Source organism: Argiope bruennichi, chromosome X2 (genome assembly GCF_947563725.1).
Source record: "Argiope bruennichi chromosome X2, qqArgBrue1.1, whole genome shotgun sequence".
NCBI classification, from domain to species: Eukaryota; Metazoa; Arthropoda; class Arachnida; order Araneae; family Araneidae; genus Argiope; species Argiope bruennichi.
Window position 1 is genome coordinate 76857289 of NC_079163.1, and position 20642 is coordinate 76877930.

The 20642-nt window shown below is 28.2% G+C and overlaps 1 protein-coding gene across 1 annotated transcript in view; it reads left to right on the plus strand.

Annotated features, from left to right (window-relative positions):
- The window catches only part of LOC129960493 (U-scoloptoxin(19)-Tl1a-like), a 47801-nt gene that overhangs the window by 17672 nt on the left and 9487 nt on the right, over positions 1 to 20642 (plus strand). The window contains exon 2 of the mRNA XM_056073963.1: positions 1504 to 1650. Within this exon, the coding sequence (XP_055929938.1) occupies positions 1504 to 1650 (147 nt within the window). The remainder of the gene's footprint in view (positions 1 to 1503; positions 1651 to 20642) is intronic.

Consider the following 20642-nt stretch of genomic DNA (forward strand, 5'->3'; position numbering starts at 1 on the left):
CTAGTTTTTTGCTTTTGCTCGTATACGAAGTATGTAAATAGAAAGCATTGTAATCGACAAAAAATTCGACCCCCAGATTTTGACAAATTCTCACGTTTGAGAACTCCCTGAATCTGAAAAAGAAAAAAATAGAATTAAGTCTGTCTGTTCAAATGTCCTTTGAACTATACGGAGGAAATTTGCCACACTAAATACTAGTCTAAATACTGGTCTTTACACTGCATTTATAAATTCCTATCAAAATTCGAATGTGATCAGAATAACTAAAAGATGTAAAGAACTAAATAAATAAGATTTGGTGAACAAATTTAGTATCTAAAATATAGATCCATATCAAATTTGGAACCATATGTATAAAAAAATGATAATCTATTTGTACTTTTGTTTGTATGTAAAAGCAAAGACTTGAATAAATGAAATTTGGTATGTGTTCTTGTGACTACAATTGCAGGTCAATGTTTAATTTTCCTTCCAGTCTGTCTTGAAAAAAAGTCATACCAAAATATATATTCATTTTTTTGGTATTTGTTCACTAACCACATTCCAGCGATTTATCGCTAACACATGCTAGATTCGATAAAGGTCTAAATTCCCGCCAAAGGTCGATATTTCGTAACTATTGTTCACGAAGGCTTTGCAATTAATACAAAAGGACCTGTTTTCTTTATTATACTATGAAGTATACAACTCCTATATGTGGAACTCTGAAAATAAATATTTGAGCATTCGTGCCATTCTCGATCCAGTCCAAGGTCCACAGTTTTAAGCGGGGGCAGAGAGATAATATTTTAATTGGAGAGTATGCAGGAAAGTTTTGGGGAGCCAATCATGCTGATTTAATATCATGTTGGTTATGAGCACAGCCGGATAATGTGTCCAAAATCTTTTTCATGCAAATTTATATTTCTAGGTCAAGATAGAAAACTGTTTATATAAACACTTAAATCGTAAGATGATAAGATTTCCGAAATAGTTAACTGATAAAGTTTTAGTTTGGTACAACTTACATTAAATAAGTTATCATTCTGTTTCAATGCCATACGAGAACTAATTTGATCTAGACTTCTCAATTTTGTTTAAAGGTCAGAGGTTGATCTATGAGCCTTCGACAACATTTCTAGACTTCCACGTCAATAGAAGTTGAAACGTAAATTAAAAGCTTCACTTAACATGCATCAAATCCTTAACATTACGCATCTTTGGATGAATAGGGTCTCCTTCGGTCTCTGAAATGATGTTATACCATTATGCTATACGAGATAAATATTCAGTAATCCTACATTTCGTATGGGTAACTATTCGATTCTCGGTTAATAGAGGACATTTCCTCGAAATCCATCCATTAGGTAAAGAGATATTCTTAGTAAATACGAATGTCTTCTAAATGTCTATTCTATAACGACTAAGAATATTTCATATGAATATGCAATTTATTGTAAATATTTCTGCTTGTTTATATCGTATAGAATATTTCTGTTTATTTATATTTTTCTTCTCCTGTAGCTGAAATATTGAAAATTGTTGATCCAAAATGTTTAAGCATCGGTGGAATTTGCGTCGATGAAAATTCTTGCCCTCAAGAATCAAGAGCCAATGAAAGTGGATTATGTGCGCAAGATGAATCAAGGAAAGGGGCTTGCTGTTTCAGAAGTAAGTATAAGATTGCATCGTCAATTAATTCAATTGACGATGCTTTCAGTTTTTTAATTATTTAATTATTTTGAGAACTCTGTGTTTCTAAATACAGAGAAAATTATCATTTTTCTTATGAACAATTTTTTAGTAAATCGTAAAATATTTAATTTTTCAACTGGGCAGCTGATTTATTGATTCATTTCAATGATAATGGAGAGTGCCTTTTTGTATATGTTTTCAAAATTATAAAAGCTTTTAAAGTGAGCTTTCATGGTCGTTTAATTATTTATAATTATTAAAAGCCTTCTGAAATCAAACACGGAATTTATTATTCCAAAAAAAAGTGATTTAGAATTCATAAATTATGTTAATTTAAAATAGTCTCTTATGTAATTTCAATACATAGCAATTTTCATTAAAATAAGTCATATTCTTTCTTGGAAAAATTTACATTAAATCCTAATGGTATAATTAAAGAATAATTGCACTTTTGAGCTATTTCTGAGATTTTGCTCTGTTCTAAACATAAAAAATATTTCAATGAATTTCAATTAGAAATTTTTTAACGTTCTTCTGAAATTGATAGCCTTTTAAATTATGTACGCATCAAAGATAATTTTTTATTTAAGACTCACAATCAATTACTTGATTAAAACTTTCGCATTATATTTTGAGTATAAATTTCTTGTTATTGATACTTAAACTTTAACCACTGAATATTTTTATATTTTAATGTGTCTTTTTCATTTTACGATGTTCGGTCCTTTAGAAAGCAGAATAGATGTGTTTATAAGCTTAACTTACTTTTTAAAATGCTTTCAGTCAGATATTCCATTTATTGAAATATGAAGAAACATGAATAAATTGAAAAAGGTTCATTGTTTTCTTTTCTTTCTGTATTCACATTAATTTCAGCGCTTTATTCTCACTAGAAAATTAGTTCAATTCTTTGAAATAGCTATTAGTATTTAAAGCTTTCTCCAATGAATTTTTTAGGCTATTCGTCTTTCATCTTTCGAATCAAAACTTTTTTAAACACTTTTATTTAACCTGACCTTTTTCATGTTATTAAAGAGGTATGGAATTTTACAACCAATTAACCACCTTTTAATGCTATACTGAAATTTTGAACACTTTGGTGTTTTCGATGACAATACACTACATTAATATTTTTAAAATTTAATCTTCAGTTAATAGTTTAATTTAATTAAAATTTTTATTCCATGCGAATGATGTCACTTAATTGATAATTTTAGAACAAAATAATATATATTTCTTAAAATTATTAATTAAAGATTCCATAATATTTATAATAATTACAAAGAAAAAATAACTCTACTAAACAGTAATCCAAAAAAATGTGTTTTTTAAATGATGTTTTTATTAAATTTACTTGTAACTAGCATTCCTATTTTTCGTAATTGAAATCTAGTTTAACATACCTGAAACTGTTTATATCTCACCCAATCAGCCCACTGAAGCAAACTAGTTATATCCTTCAAAATTACCATTAGTAAAAAACTATGGAAATGAGTTGCAGACATCTTTCGAAATATAAAAAATAATCTTGATTTTCGTAAATTACGTTTTATTAACTGTTATCTGATAATGCATATATGATATTCAAAACATGATGCAATATTCTCAAAATCTCATCAAATCATATAAAATTACTTTTTAAAATATAAATTGAGTTCAAAATATGTTAGACTGAAAAATCATTTTATTACTAGATTTAGAAACTCTTTTGAAAATTTCATAATGTATCGAAATTTTGTCAAATATAACGGAATAATATTTTTCTATATTTTTATCTACCTTGATTAAGGATTACTATATGGTATATGCAGCAAAAGTAGAAATGAAAACTGATCTTAGAAAAGTCTGGAATTATTTTTTGTAATAACTTTCTCAGTTTTTAAGTTGTTTGACCCTTTTCCAAATATAAATTTCATCATCGAACTGAAGCTCTCAAAAATAATACAATAAAATTATTTATCAGGTTTCAGATGGGTGTCACAACATTTATCTCGATTGCAAGAATGTTGGCATGATGCCTCAGTAGTGGATAGTTCTTGTAATATAATTGAGACACTTCAGAAATAATGAAATGAAACATTTCACCATTTGTTATCTTTCGAGTTGTGACAGATGAAGTAGAAAACAATTTCGCAAAAGTTAGGCTTTCAATAGAAGAATCTATATGTGAATGATACAATAATATCACAGTTGCGTAAAACATAAAATTAGCTGATAGACATGTCACAAGGATACGATACCTATTTCATTTACTTGCAGTATGGTGAAATCTCCATCACGTTTGAATAATATAGATAATCTTATTGAAATATTTCAAAAGTACTGAAATAAACTATATCTTATTTTTCAAGTAAAGAAAGATGCTGTATCTAAATAACAAACAATCTCTCAAAATTGAGACCCTCTACAGAAAAACATATTTGATGGATGACACAAGAATTTCACAATGAGAGTAAACAGCAAGAAATTTCCTGGTAGTATAACACAAGATAGATTACACTGGACATGAAAACGAATTTTAGAAAACAAATCCATCCTCCTGCATCTTCTCAAAATAGTACGAAGTATCTTTCCATAAAGTACATGATTTTGAGATGCTTTGCGTGATTGCGTGCATTTTCGTTGTCTGCACCATCTTTTTTCATCTCTTTCCTATCCGTCCCTTATTTCACCCAACTTCGTTAAGTGTTTGTTATTTATTATTTATTTTCTTCCTTCGTCTTCTATGAGAAATCGATCCTGTTGCTTCTTCCCCCACTGCTGCTTATCGCCATGAAAAATTCCTGCCATCCGTCATGCAGCAAGAAATCTATTCGAGAGCGGTCGGCCAGGTCCGAAAAATACAGTGATATCATTATTTTTTGGGGGGAGAGAGAGAGTTTTGAAACAAAAGGAGCGTTTAAAGGGAATGATAAAGGTGTGTACACAGACGCGTTTTCAAAATACTTCCGTGTACCGCAGGCATTTTGTGTGTGTGGGCATTTCTTTCGATTTATATGTTTGCCAAAATAAATGGATTGTTTCAGTTCATGGGGAGTCTCAACTTCATAAATTCAAAGGATTAATCTGTTTGTTTCCATATCTTCTCGGAAAAATAAAATATTTCGACGACTCTAGTGGGATACGACCTATATCACTGCTTCAAAGTATTTTATAGCAGTAGAATTTTCAATTTATCTTTTCTTATTTTAATAATATGTTTTGTCCTACGTTGAGTTCCACAACGAATTTCAATGAATATATTTAGTTTTAAAGTATTAATATTTTATTTCATAATATTCACATAGATACATACAAAAATCAAATACTTAGATAAAAAGTATTCCAAAATCCAATAAAATTTGTTTCAATAAATATTTTTTGCGATTTTGATTGCAAATTTATTTCAATGAAACTTCAAGGAGGTTAACTTTTATTTGATATATTGTTATTAATATAATCAATTTGTTATTTAACTGTTATAAGTATGAATCATAAAGATAAATATACCATGTTTAAATATACTTTGAATTATTATTTTCCAAAATAAATATGCTGTTTATCGCTAAAAAATTCCAAATTCCAATAAATTTGTTTCAATAAATATTTTGGTGATTTTGATTGCAAATTTGTTTCAATGAAACTTCAAGGAGTTTAACTTTTATTTGATATATTGTTATTAATTTAATCAATTTATTATTTAACTTTTATAAGTATGAATAATAAAGACAAATATGCAATGTTTAAATATACTTCGAATTATTTTTCGCTGAAATGAATATACTGTTAATCCTTAAAATTTTTTGACTGAATTAAAGGTAAAATAGCATTTCTTGCACATTTTTTCATCATCAGAGAGATTTTCTTCGGGGATTCATAAATATTGCTTAGAAGAAACGTAAACATATTTATTTATCTTGTTTTGCAAATCATGCATACATTTTGAATTACCTTGCTCCTGTATTTTAATATGGCAGTTACAGCAATTTTTGCATTAATATTTTATATATATTCTTTTAATTCTGCTTTAATTACAAGCAGTATGCCATACATGTCGGAAAAATATTATGATATAATTGTTATTATTATTATTTAGAAGAGAGGGAGTTTGAAAAAAAAAAGAAAAAGTTTTAAACGAATAATAAAAGAGTAAACATAAGCGCCTTTTCAAAATATAACCGGGTTCCTGTCTTTGATTTTTTTTTTTGTGGGTATACATTTCTTTCTATTTATACGTTTGCCTATAGAAATGAATTATTTCAGTTTATGGGGAGGCACGGCTTTATGGATTGAATGGAGAAATCGGTTTGTTTCCTTATCTTCCCAGAAAAATAAAATATTTTGATGGTTTTTGAGGGATACTATATCATTGGTTTCGAGTATTTTGTATCAGTAACATTTGAAATATTTTTAGACTGGTTTCGGGAGCTTTAAAGTATTTTTTTGTCTTCAGATGCTTTCAAATGTTAGCTATTATAATTTTAGCTTAACAGAAATAGCTTTCAGTAGGTGTCTGTGGATATTCCTACAGTTTCATATTTACCTTATTTTGGTTCAAAATCTTTTTAAGGATAAGTGCTTATGGACAAAAATATTCTTATATCTGATAAAATCTGATTACTTTTGCGTTTTTATCTTAATACTTGATTTTGATGCAACTTAAAGAAATCTAAATGTATTCTGACATATAATTAATACATTTTTACTTCTTGAAGTAGAAAGCAAATAGGCTTCTGTTTTTTTTTAAAAATTTGATTGAATTAAAAATAATTTTTTATATTAAATATGCCTTTTATATATTGCCACCTTCAGAAAGAATTTCTTCAGCTGCTTCTTATTCTTTAAAAAAAACATACTCATTCTTCATACGCACTTAGATATGTAACACAATTTTGTATTAATTTAAAAAAATATTTTTCAAGTTCTCTTTTTAAAATAACAATTCGCTAAAAATGAAAATTCTAAAAAGCGGCTAAGCCATGGAGTTCAGCTATTAACAGATGTACGGAGGTGTCATCTTTCTATAGAATAATAATATATCTATACTGCTAAACTATTATAATTCTTAAACGCTATAATTCGGTATAAATTATGGGAAATACACAACATTTCGCTTATTCCATGCACGCTTTATTCAATAAAAGCGATTGGACAATCCCTAAACAGGTGTCATCTAACTAGCAGAGAAAATAGAACAGTAAAGGGTTGGAATCCTCTAAGATTGATTGATGAATTATTTTTCTTAGTTTTACCTTCGTGTTAATTCATCAATGTGAAAATATCTTCTGATAAATGCATTTTATTATAACGCATGTTTCCTTGTCTATTTGTCACATGATTTAACATCATTGCGCTGTAAATTCAAATGAAAATCAGATAAAAACTATACTCGCTTTCTTCGTCATTTATTTCCTTTTGTGATTATCTATATATTAAAAACTAGAAGCTAAACACTCGATTACATTAATCAGACAAGAAAATTCTAACGGGGGTGAAAAAACGATATTTTCGTTCCCTCCAGAAGTTAGAAAAAGAAAACCCACCAATTTGAAATTTTGTTATTTGAAAAGCATATATGTCTTATTTCTAAGAATATTTCAAAATAAAGCTTGAAAATCTCTTTTGGGATTCCGGTAAGATTAATATAATTATTACAATGTAAAATAACAGAAACCTTTCATGTACTAATAACCCATCTCTCACATATTAATACAATAAGCATGATTCTTTAATAGTTTTCAGTTTAACGCATGTTTAACATGATACCTTTTTCAATGATAATTAATATCTTAAACTAAGAATGTGTTATTTAACTAGTATTAAAAATGATTTTTTCAAGTAGTCTTAACGTATTCAGACAAAATATATTCAAGTTAGAAGAAATTGATAAAGCTTCTTGAAATACTTACAAATCCATGCTTTTCTTTACATTTGAAACTAGCCCCTTTGGAGACCAGATGGTTCTCCGGAATAAATAGTGGTTAAATTTTTCAATTAAATATTTTTTTATCTTGGTTTTAATGAATTCCACAGAAAAATATTTTTAAAGTTTAATAAATATAGAGCTCATATTATTTTAGAAGCCTTACACCGTTCTTTCCATCGAGTTATGTATTTTCTTAATTTTCTGTCTATATCTTATCAAGGATAGAGTAGTAGTGTTTAAAAATGGACGTACCTTTAAAAAAATCACTATTGCTTGATTCTGCCTTTAATATTAAGTATAGAACAATGTAAAAAAGTTTTATTAAAAGCATACTTTATACTAAAAGCTTCTTAACATGAACATATAAGCCGAACCTTCATATCTTGATCATCAACAATGGAAGATAACAAGGGATGAAAAATTTGAAGAATCAATGAAAATGATATGAATTTTTCTTTAACAACGAAATGTATTGTTGCAAAATACGTTTAAAATATTACCTGGAAATTAAACAAAAAATGAAAAGCAAAAAACTTGGTATCATTAAAAAAAAGATAATTTTTGAATTTTAAGATAATGAAAATTCATTTTTGTGCAGTAATATTTTCGGAAGTTATCATAGAAAAACGGCAAAATCCCATTTAATCTTTAATTAACTAAAATTTCCAAAAATCATTCTTCAGTGCACATTCCTGCTTTCCAAAGGATATAAGAGTTCTTGTATATATTCAATATACTACATATAGTGAAACACACACACATTATTTATTATTAATAGAGAAATAATTATATATATGATTGCTTTATTTGATTATTCCATGAAAAATGAGCACTATTTTTGGCAAATGTGTATGCGTTTGCTTTTTCTAATGGCACAAAGACACTTTTGCAGGTGAATAAATGGTAATCTCTAAAAGCGTCATTCAGAGATTAGTCTAGGATCTTCCAGTAGTTTTATACAACTGATATTTGATAATGCATACTATGATGCTTTCTTTATGATTATGCATGTAATGCTTTCTTTTTTTAATCATGTTCCTGCTCCATAAAAAAAGACAAAACGAAACAAATAGCAAATCCTAATTCCTTTCTGGTGACTTGGATTCTCGCTCTGCACCACAGATGCAAGGGAAGGGCACCACTAAATCAATCTTTTTTTGGTAGTTCTCCTAAGAGGACATCAAAGCTTGCTATCCTTCTTTAAGGAAGGAATACAATGAAATAAATGATATTGATCGTATCCAGATTCCTAAATGACTGGCGTATGACAATTTTTTGACCATACTATATATTGGTAATTCATCTGTCCGGTTATTATGTTAATTATAATTCAACTGTTCGGTTTCAAACTTACATTAGTTTCAAAATTACGTTTTTTTTATGCTTAACATTTTCAGTTTCAATTTTTAATTAATAAAACAAATTACATAATAAAATTGTTTAAATTTGAAAAAAGATTAATTTATTAAGCAATGGAATAAATATATGAAACCTAAAAACTCGTAGCATAAAATATTACCATATATCATCAATAAATAAATATTTGATCTATATATTTTAATATAGGGTGAAAAAGGATTTTGATTCAAACACCATAATTTTCAATTCAGTAATGAGCAGTTTGCTAAGATTTGGGGACAAATAGTCTTTAAAGTAATAATGTCTTATTCTTTATTGTCCTTTCTTCCGAAAAGATTAACCTATGGATCATAATTGTTCTGATTTTCCATGAATTCTTTCAAAACTTAAATATATTCTTCAAAATCAACTTAAACAAATAAGCAAACGAGAGCTCCTGACCATACATGATTTTCTCAAATTGTAAGATAACTGGTGATTTTTTAGCTTTCTCTCTATATGACATTTGGTCATAAGAAATTTTAAAAAGTATGTTCCCTTTATTCTAAGAAGTCCTGTAAATGGCATGTAGTTAGGCATGTTTAGGGAATTACAAATAACAATTTCTATTTTCCATTATTCTGTTGATATGAAGATTACTCTTGAAGTTATAATGAAAATAAATAATTTTTAAAGTTCTTTTGCATATTTCATATTATATCTTGATATACGATTAAGTGCAATGTCTTAATTCTCAAAGGCTTAGCTTTTAGGTTACAAGAAAAAGTCATATTTAGAAGGCATAAGCCTAAACAGTTTGGATGACTTCATTCAACCAAAACGCCTTCACAAAGCAAAATCAATATATTTACTTTTCTTTATCATAAAACAAACAATCAGTTTCAATATTTGCACCCAAATGAAGTACCATGGGTGGTTGAGATCAACTTCCTGCTGCGGTGGAGTTAGTCCCCAATATGGCAACTCAAATAATCAAATCAGGTGTCTAGCAACCATTCCCTTTGATTGTAAATGCGTTTTTAATTTTTTGGAAGTTGAGTTTTATAAGAGAATAATTATTTAAAAAATTCTTGCAAATAAATCCTTAAAATAAAAACTCAGAATCAAGTCTTCCTAAAGGAAGGTAACTTGACCCTAGATGATTTTATGAAACATTTTTACTTTACGCTTAAGTGAGACATCGATTTAGCATGACTTCATATCTCATTCTTAAAATAAATTTTTAAAAATTCTTGAAATATTTTTAAAGAATTTAAATTACAGTCAAGTCACTCTAACTTTCCCTATTGCTATGGAAACGTTTTATATATTTATATTATGCGAAATAATTCTTTAATTGCATTAGTACCGATATTCTTCATTTTCAGATTTTTCCTATGAAAGAGTTGCCTTTATTATTTTTTTTTTATTTCTAAAGCTTTCAAACATGAAAAATCATTTCCTATATAGCTATGAAAATAATATAAAGCAAACATCCAACAAACATAATATTTAATTACAATTTATAGACTCTACATCAAAAATAATGTCAGTACAACTTTAATAGCGGCTGAGTAATCCGCGAATAGATCAATGATAAAAGTTTTCCTCCAGGGTATTCATTTACGCTTTATAATTTCCCGGAACTTTTGAGCGAAAATATATTTTTTGCTTTAAAAACTCACTCTTCAAATCATGATACTTGTGGCTACCCCGAATTATAATCGGAGCTCAAGAGTAAAAAATAAAGATAGAAAGAGGAAACTTGAGAGGGAAGTTTTTTGGTACAAGTATGGGATTAATATCAATCTCCTCGTTTCGAGGAGGAGAAAACAGAATTTTGATAGAGAGCATTTCCTATTTCGTACAGTCAAGCGTTATGGGAGGAGAAGCAAAATGGCTGACTCTCGAACTGATCCCAGTTGTTGTTTCTTTCTGACTTTTTGACCGTTGAAGCAACAGTAAATCAGTTTTTCATATAGGGTTTGTAGCAATATCAATACCAAAATATTTTATTTAAACATTCCGAAACGAAAGGAAACTATTATTTCTTTAACTTATTTATCAGTTGATATCTCATTAATGCATTATCCCATAATATCTCTCAACTTATTTATCTTTCTGCATTATCTCTTAAATGTTATTTTTATAATGCAATGCTCTGTGTGGGAAACAAACAAAGTATAAATAATGCAGAAAATATAATTCGAATGAATTGCAATTGTAACCCTGAATTAATTTTTGAAAGCAATACAAAATATTCACAAATATAGTGCGCGATGCAATATTCACAGTTTAAAGAATCGTGTCCATAATTCTTATATGATCATCTTCAGCTTTCTTTGAATCTAGATATAAAGGCTATATATTAATTCTTCTATTCAAGATCTTATAGAGGAATTCTTAATAATGCAATATTTGATACCGTTCTTTTTAGCAGAAACATCAATATTTGTTTATGTCATAAATTATAACTTAACTATTTTTGGAATTATTGTTTCGTTAGCCCAAAAGAAAATTCTCATACTTGTTTTAAACATAACAGTGGAAAGATTAATAAGACTATGAGATTTCTTATGAATTAAAATTTTAATAAGGTCTTCTGGTATGAATGAAATAGTATATATATTTCGTCGAGCACTTAAAATTTTCTTTAAAAGTATTTACTTATATGTATAATAGAAACTCCAAAAGGAGATATGATATCAATAAAAATGGGTTCCTTAACAATTTCGACAACAGGAGATAATTCGATACTTTGTTCTACTATTTTAATATTCTCGACAACAGTTTTAAGAGTTCTAAAGAATCTTTTTTTATATACTGGTTCCTTTTTTCAGCCTGGGCAAGCACTTAGAAAAGATGGAGATTTAAATTTTCTGAAGAATAAAAAACGAAAAATAGAGGAAGTATTGTAATCATTAAAAAAAAATCATACTCTAGATTCTGACGAATTTCCACATTTCAGACCTACTTGAGTCTGAAAAATATTTTTTTTTTTTTTGATATTATATCTGTCTGTGAAAAATATAACGCAAAAACACTTTGAAATAAACAGATGAAATTTGGTATATGAAATTACGTCCAAATTTGTAGATATTTATAAAATTTTAAACGAAATCCATTCGCAGGAAGTTTTACGGCCTTACCTGAGGTCCACAATTTTATGTAGAGGAAGGGGATAAAACCCTTATAGGAGAGTACGCGAGAAAATTTCTGAGGGAAATCTCCCGCTGGTTTAATTCACTTAAGACAAGGTAACTTCTAAGATGACTTTTCCTTAATATTACACTTTAACATGGACAATATTTTGAAAATTTTTACTTAATATTTTTGAGCTGGAGTCTTGAAATTTATACATTTCTTTTGGACACAAAATATGTATAACTGTTTTATAGTTCCAGCAATATTATTGATTAAACCTTTTATTCATAGTAAAAATATAAGCGATTTTCTTTTTGTGTCGAAGAAAAATGGAGGGCTATTATATTTTCCATTGCTTTAATAGCTAATATTTATGCTGATGAGACTTTTCACTTTATAAACTTAATGCTTTTTTTTAACCAAGAGTTTGAGACATTTCATCGTTTCAAAATTCATTGATTCCCAGAATATTCATATTAATCCGGTTCCATTCCGGACTTTAAAGAACTAATATAAAGTATAACTATTATTATAATGCTACCAGGTGTTCATGATGATGTTCATTTTCTGAATCCTAAATTTAATTAGTACAAATTTCTTTCTAATTCCTTTGGGCAGATTTCTATATCAAAACTATTATAGTATACATAATTTTTTAAAATCTTAAAACTTAACTAAATGGAATTGTTTATTTTTCAATAAAAACAAATATCATTCATTTATTATTATAAATTTTGTTTGCGCGAAATTAGTGCCATAGTATTTCTGCACAACAAAGATATATTATTTCTTAAAAAACCAGATAATGTTTCTTTTTCTCAGTTCATCCATTGTTGGCATTATATTTTTAACCGTGGTTATGAAACGTTTTTAAATGTAAGTATCAAATTCTTGTTCTATTATACAAGCTGATTTACCTAGATTAAAAGTTTTTTTAAAATTGTTTATTAATATTATATGGAATGATATAGAAAATGTTGATTAAGATATGTAATGATTAAATTCATATAAATCCTGAGCGCACCATTGTCTGTTAATCAGGTAAGCTCATACACAGTGAATTGCAAAATTAAATTGTTCGTCAAGCACAATCCTTTTTACCATATAAACACGAACTGGCGGCAAAACTACACATCTTCATTCTATCCTTTCCTGGTTCATTCTGTCTTATTTAAATACATACATTTCTAAAAAAAGCAAATTAGCATTGTTATTTAATTATTTGAAAATACATTATAAAAGCAAGTTTAGCTGCATTTGTTTTTCGCATGAGTACGCCAGCACTCGAATCTACTATGCGCTGAAAAAAGTCGTTCGAAAGACGAGTGCATGAAAGATCAAATTTTGCTTATAATCAGCTTAAGTGTATTATGAAATTAAATTCCTTGGCTCAAGATGACTCGAAACTATTCGCAATCTCCCCGCTTTCGATGGATATAATATTGCCCTAAACGAAGAAGCATGATTTCCAAATTGTTTCTTCATCAGATCCGTTGGTATCCATCTTAACAACCATGTATAACAGAGGCCTATGATACATAATGTACCTTTGGGCTATGATGAAAGCTTTAATTATTTAATACTCAGGGATCGGAATTTCCCCTGTTGAGTCCGGAATTCAGGTTAATGATCAATCGTTCCCATCTGTGGAAAAAGAATATTTGCTCTAATAGTTTCGTTATCTCGAGTATCTCTTATCTGAAGAGCAATAATGCAACTAATATGTTCCTGCCTTATCTTGGATGTTATCTCAGAAGAAGAATAGGAGGGAAATAACACTCAAGAGCATGAAGTAATTTATCTTTCATAACATATCCATTTGCCAGAAAGTTATGTTTCATCGGGTACACCAGCTAGTTGTAAAAAGGTTGGTTCAGCGCGGAAGATTATTTGTGGTTTATATTAATAGGTTTCAAATGATTTATAAAATGGCTGTTGTTCTTAAATTTCTTTGGTTCATTAATAATTTTGAGGAAAAGAAGAATCAGATTGTTTATTACGGTAACATAAAGATCAAGAATTTGTTACTTAAATGAAGAAAAGAAAGACATAATTCATGTCTATGTCTTTTTTTTTATTGAGGAAATGCTCGTTTACTTACTTCCTATTACTGTAATGCTTCCTAATTATTAATTTGGATTTCAGGTGCATAAGTTAAATTTGGCTATTCAGCACAAAATATAATGGTATCAATTATTACTTGATAACTAACTAGGAATTTACCTTTCAAAACTGAAAACAACGCACCACTCAAAGAAATATTTTTAACTTTTCTGATAGAAAATTGTACTATGTATGTACAGTCGCGCATTTTCTAATATCATTTCCTTTATTAACTTTAATCCTGATGAAAATTTATGCCATATATTGAACTAAGACTAAATTTACAATTAGAAAAGGAATTTGATTGTATATCACATCTGAACGTGAGCCTATTTTTGCAAGTTCTGGAAATGTTAGACGAAGTAAATGAAGTTGACCATTTACTACCAGGTTTCTAAGCATATGTAATATGAGGAATGTAATAAATAATTGATTAAAGTTTTTGGAATCACGTGCTGTAGGGTTAGTTAGTGTATGTAACTGGGAGCAGTACGCACCATTGAAGCCTTAGCGAGCAGTGAAGCATGTGCCTTTTCTTGAGGCACTCTAAAGGAAGACGATCAACACTTCCCCGGTTTTTTTTCAATGTTATTTTGTAATGCTTCTTAATTTTAAATACAATCATCCTCAAAAAGAAAGTAAAAAATAAAACTTTTTTAAGTTTCCTTACATCGCTTATTAGTTAGATAAGTTGCAAAATTGTATATTTGCATATAACGATTACAAGTAGAATTCAGATTTCACTTTTGGACTTTCTACTGAGAAGGATAATGTTCTTAATTTTCATCATCGGTTATATAGAAACAGGAACTAAAACAGAAAATAATTTTTTTTTAAAAAAGCTGTATTTTTTATCCATTTTGAATAATTCAAAGAATCTGATGTCGAGAGCAGAAAAAAAAAGAAAAAGAAAAGAAACAGAAAATAAGAAGACTAACATCAAGGAAGAAGACAAAATGTGGTGCTAGAAGAGGAATCTGAAGAGGATAATTCTTACTTATTTCAATAAGAAAACAAAATTTGTGGAGATGGGAAAATAGCTTTACGAATCATCCGTGGTTTAATTTTTATCCACAAATATACATGATTTTTTCGATTGTGTTGAAGGTACCAGAATTAATAACCATTATTTGCCTATCCGAGCAATGACGGATATAAGTATCTTGCGACCTTAGGCAGTGTGCATTATTAAACCCCTCTTTTAATAAGATGGTCAAAATAATTTCTTATTTCAGCACATTATTAAAATTTTAATGCTTTATTTCATGTTAATATTTTCTTTATTTCATTAACTTTATGTCGAAGTGCTTACTTTATCTATTATGAGCCAGCCAGAACTGACTGGCATTCTCGTTTGTAAACAATTTTATTGAAGCGCAGGCCCAGTTTTATAAATATTCTACTTAATGGGTGAACGTAAAGAAGCAAATAGGAACTTGACCAATCGTAGGTGGTGAAGTGTAATATTATCCCAATATTTTATCATTCATATAATTTGTATTTCTTTTTTACCAACTTATTTATTTGGCAAAAAGAAAAAAGAAATTAAACTGACCTACTCTGACCCTCTTTCAGCCTAGCGGCTATAGACTAGCTGTCTATTCTGCCTAGTTGGAAATTCGCCACTAGTTCGAGAGATTGATGGAGTTGAGGATGGTCACTTCAATGTAACAGGTTTGAAGAACAATAATTTGAAAAAATAAACGTTTATTTTGGTTTAAGTTTTTAATTATAGTTTACGATAGTTTAAATAATCAATTATAGTTTACCACCGAGTAGATTTTTTTCAAGCAGCGTGATTGTCTGAGAAAAATGCTTAAAATGGGAGCTCTATTTCCTACTACTAAATTGAACTACTATTCCTTATTGATTTTAAAATATGTTTTTGGATCTTATATATTTTCTGCTCGTATCTCATAATGTTTAGCTATTTCTATTTTTATAAAAGTTTATTCCCCGACTTACCTAGACAAAATTGGTAAAAGAGTATTTTAAACTGAAAGTATTAAAAGGTTGTGACTGTTTATATGCAATATTTAATGAAATAGAATATATTAAAAAGCAGCAAAAAAGCAGTAATTTGAGATATGTAAAATAAATTTTGGGACATCAAATACTGACTGATACTGATCACAGCAAGGATGATCCTTGCTGTGATCAGAATTCAAAATAGGTGTTCCTAATTAAGCCAAAGTCTCTGGCGTAATTGGGAATGAACCTGGATAATTATGAACTTAGATGTTATTTCATAAATTAATTTGAAACGATAGATATTGTTCCTTGAGCCCTCTAGAATATGATTATGTACTCACAAAAAATAATAAAATTATTTTCTTTCCCATTAGAACGTTTTAAATCAAAGAAAATAAAAAAAGTTTGGAAAACTTTTTTCCCAAATATCCTAAATGACCCTTAATGGGACATTTGAAATTTTCTATATTTTCTTGCAGTAAATATTAGATAGAATTCATTGAAAAACTTTTATGAATTTCTGAAAGATGTAATTACATGAAATTCGTATATGAGACAGTGGGTTTATACATTTAAAACTTATAATATCACCAGACAGGCAATTTGTCACCAGAAAGAATTCATGCAAAAACGGTTTCAAAATGAATGAAATGAGTATTCCTACGTTTAATATAGTATTCAAGAGAACCCTGATACACAAAGCATTCCTGAAACAAAACCTCTCAAATCCTGTGAAGCACTTTGTAACGGAAGTATTTTTAGAGGAATCCGAGAAGAATGAGTTCGATATTTATTTGTTGAAGAATGGGCTAATACAAATTGAACTAGTTACTCTAGTGGAAGTTACTTGTGATTTTCATAGTAATTAGATAGCATTCGATAATTTATGTCCATATTCTATAGATTACCATTTAGATCTAACATTGATTCATCATAAATGTGTTGTTGTTTTTTTCAAACAAGTATATTATATTATAATGCATTAAAATTCTATTAGTAAAACTTTTTTCTAAACAAATTTCCACTTGTGACACATTTCTGTAAAGGTTTCTTATTATTCCATATTTGCAACCCATTTTAAATATTTAAGAATTTTAAAACAAAAAAGAATGAGCATTATTGATTTTTCCCAAGATCAAAAGAAACACACTTTGTTCAATAAATATTTTGTTGAAAAATTTAGCATTGGGAATTTTCATATATTTATATTCCTTGTCTTAATCTGTTTGCTAAATATAATTATTATTCCGTATTTGTGTCCTTTTTCTACTGTATTCATCGAAAATGAATGGATTTTAATTCTATAAGATTTCTTAGAATTCATAGAACACAATCCATTGAAGTTATTTCAAAAGTTTACAGCTGCTTTATTCATATTCTTTGAAGAGAAAAGAATTTCTTGAAAAGTTCTCTTTACAAATTTTGCAAGAGAAGATGGAAAATTAGAAACATTTGTTAAGTTTCTCTTCATTCAAATAAAAATTGCTTTTAACTTCTTGGAAATTTGTTTAATCAATTCATTATTGAAAAATAATCTATTTACTGCTGAAAATTTGAAAAGAAGTGTTACGATTTCTTTTCAAAATCATTCGTTTCCTGGTAAACATTCATGAAAGCAAGAAAATATTTATAAGAAAATTTTTATGCTTTCTAACTCTAAATACCTTGATCATTCATTCTGTTTCTACTGTGTTTTTATGCTGGAATGAAATTGTTTGAAACATTAAAAATTTTCACTGTATAATATTTGAATGAGAAATATTTTGTTTATATATCCGTATTATTGCATGATTTTCTTATTCATCACAAAAATTCACTCAAGGAACAACATATCTATTCCGAATGTATTGAAAGAATTACACGTTTGTGACTTTTAGAAGTTTTCTTTATTTTAATGAACAAATGGAAATTCAAGATTTGAAATTATCCATAAATCTTAAACATTTGAACAAAACTGTGAATTGTAAAATCTGAGATATTTACGTGCCTGGTACATATCAAAGTCATCTAGGATCAAACTTACAGCCGTTTGGTGAGGTAGAGAGATTGCCTATGTAGGTGTCATCTATATTATTTAACCATAGTTCAAAATTAAGAGATCCATCAGATTCAGAAAGTTACGTTTATCTAAACAAATAAATTTATCTATTAATTAATATAATAATTGTATCTATTAATCTATAAATTTATCTGCTTTATTCATATTTTTTAAAATTTTATTTAGTAAATTTCTTTATTTTTGTATTATATTTCTGACCATGCATAGAATTTATTGAAATAATTTATTCTTTCAATTTAATGTCAGCCTGCTTCTAATTAACCTATAAGACGTAAGGTGAAAAATGTGAATTATAATAAGCTATTTAAGCGCAACGCCAACTTCTTGTAACCGAGTGCAATTAAATTGTTTAAAACCATCGAAGGGGAATGAAATTGTGAACACCACAAATACTCAGAATTTTATTTTCAGAGTCCAGCTTATAAGCGTTCTGTGTTTTGTAATATAGTGAAAAAAAACCGAATACGCATTTGGACGCCTTTGTTTCGACCGAATGAAGTATTACGGACAATAATTTTAGTAACAAGATAAGTTGTTGCAATTTTGAATTGCCATGTTTACATGCATGAAAAAGTGCAGACCGATTGACGGTCAGCTCTTTGACAGATTTAGTTTAACGTTGATAACAATCTGCTCTTTAAATGTTAAACTGCGTACCAAATTTCATTTATCTAAGTCGTTAAGTTTTTAAATTATCGCTTTTACATGTATGCGAAAGTACAGACAGACAGACGGTCACCTTTAATCTGTTTTGGCTCAAAATTTGGTATGGATCAACACTAATTCAGGATACCAAAAAAAAAAAAAAATATCTAATGGATTCTAAATTGGTATACGGAATTTTATGTATAGTAATTATCATGCGGAATCTTTACGTATAGCAATTATCATGCTATTACGTATAGTAATTATCATGCTATTACGTATAGTAATTATCATGCTATTACGTATAGTAATTATCATGCGGAATCTTTATGTATAGTAATTATCATACTATTACGTATAGTAATTATCATTCTATTACGTATAGTAATTATCATGCTATTACGTATAGTAATTATCATGCGGAATCTTTACGTATAGTAATTATCATGCTATTACGTATAGTAATTATCATATTATTACGTATAGTAATAATCATGCGGAATCTTTACGTATAGTAATTATCATGCTGTTACGTATAGTAATTATCATGCTATTACGTATAGTAATTATCATGCTATTACGTATAGTAATTATCATGCTATTACGTATAGTAATTGTCATGCTATTACGTATAGTAATTATCATGCGGAATCTTTACGTATAGTAATTATCATACTCACCTGTACTCAGACTATATTCTTCCTGTGAATGGATTCCGTTCAAAATTTGTGAGAAATCTACAAATTTAGTGTAAACACCATATACGAAATTCCATAGCATTTTCGAGTTATGGACGGACAAATCTAATTCCAAAATGTGCTTTTAAGACTCAAGAAGGCCTAAAATATAGAGATTCGTCAAAAATCTGAATGTCGATTTCTTTTGACAAATGCAATACTTTCTCTTTAAATACTTCGTATGCAAAAAACGAAAAAAAAAAAAAGAAAAAGAAAAAGAAAAGAAAAAAAAAAAGAAAAGAAAAGAAAACGATGACCAAAATTAAGTTACGAATTCCTTTTTTATAATTACATCTATCCATATTAATTTTTTACAGTCCTGTAGTGATATTTCATTGGATGTGAACTAAAAAAAATCAATCCATAAGCACAATAAAGCTTATTTTAAAAGTAACAGGGTAGTGTAATTTTAAGTTCTTAACTAAAAGCGATAACAACGCCTTGTCTGCCCTTTTCCTTTAACACTTGGAAAGTTTTTTCTCAATTAGAACTCAGATATTCCCTGACAGGGAGTTTCGGAGTCTTAAAAAAGTTTAGGAACGAACAGATTAGTGTAAAAGTGGTTTTATCCTCTTTCGGACGTAAAAATAAGTGATCTCAAGGGAAATTGTGTTTCGAGGGAAAGGAGAGTGAATAGTCAACTGGATAGGATTACGAGTTGGTTGATAAAAAATAATTTACGTTTTAATGATTACTCTTTTTAATATTTGAATCAAATATTCATTTAATGAAGCTTAAATGAGTTCATGTCTAGTTTGTACATACTTTTATTCAGCTTCAAATGATTCATGTTAATAAAAATGGAATTTTTATAATTGATAAGTCATTATTTCTTGATATATTAGAGTTTTGAAATTCGTTTAGATATTTCTGTGACAAATGAATATTTCTACAATATTCTGTTATTTTAAAAGTTTAATTATAAATGAAATCATCAATTCTATATAGTTTTGATTTAAATCGAGAGGTACCACTTTGTAATGATTTTGTGAGAAACTCACTTGAAGATTCCTTGATAATTTTAATGATAGATTATTAAGTATAATTAAAGATAAAATAGAAAAGA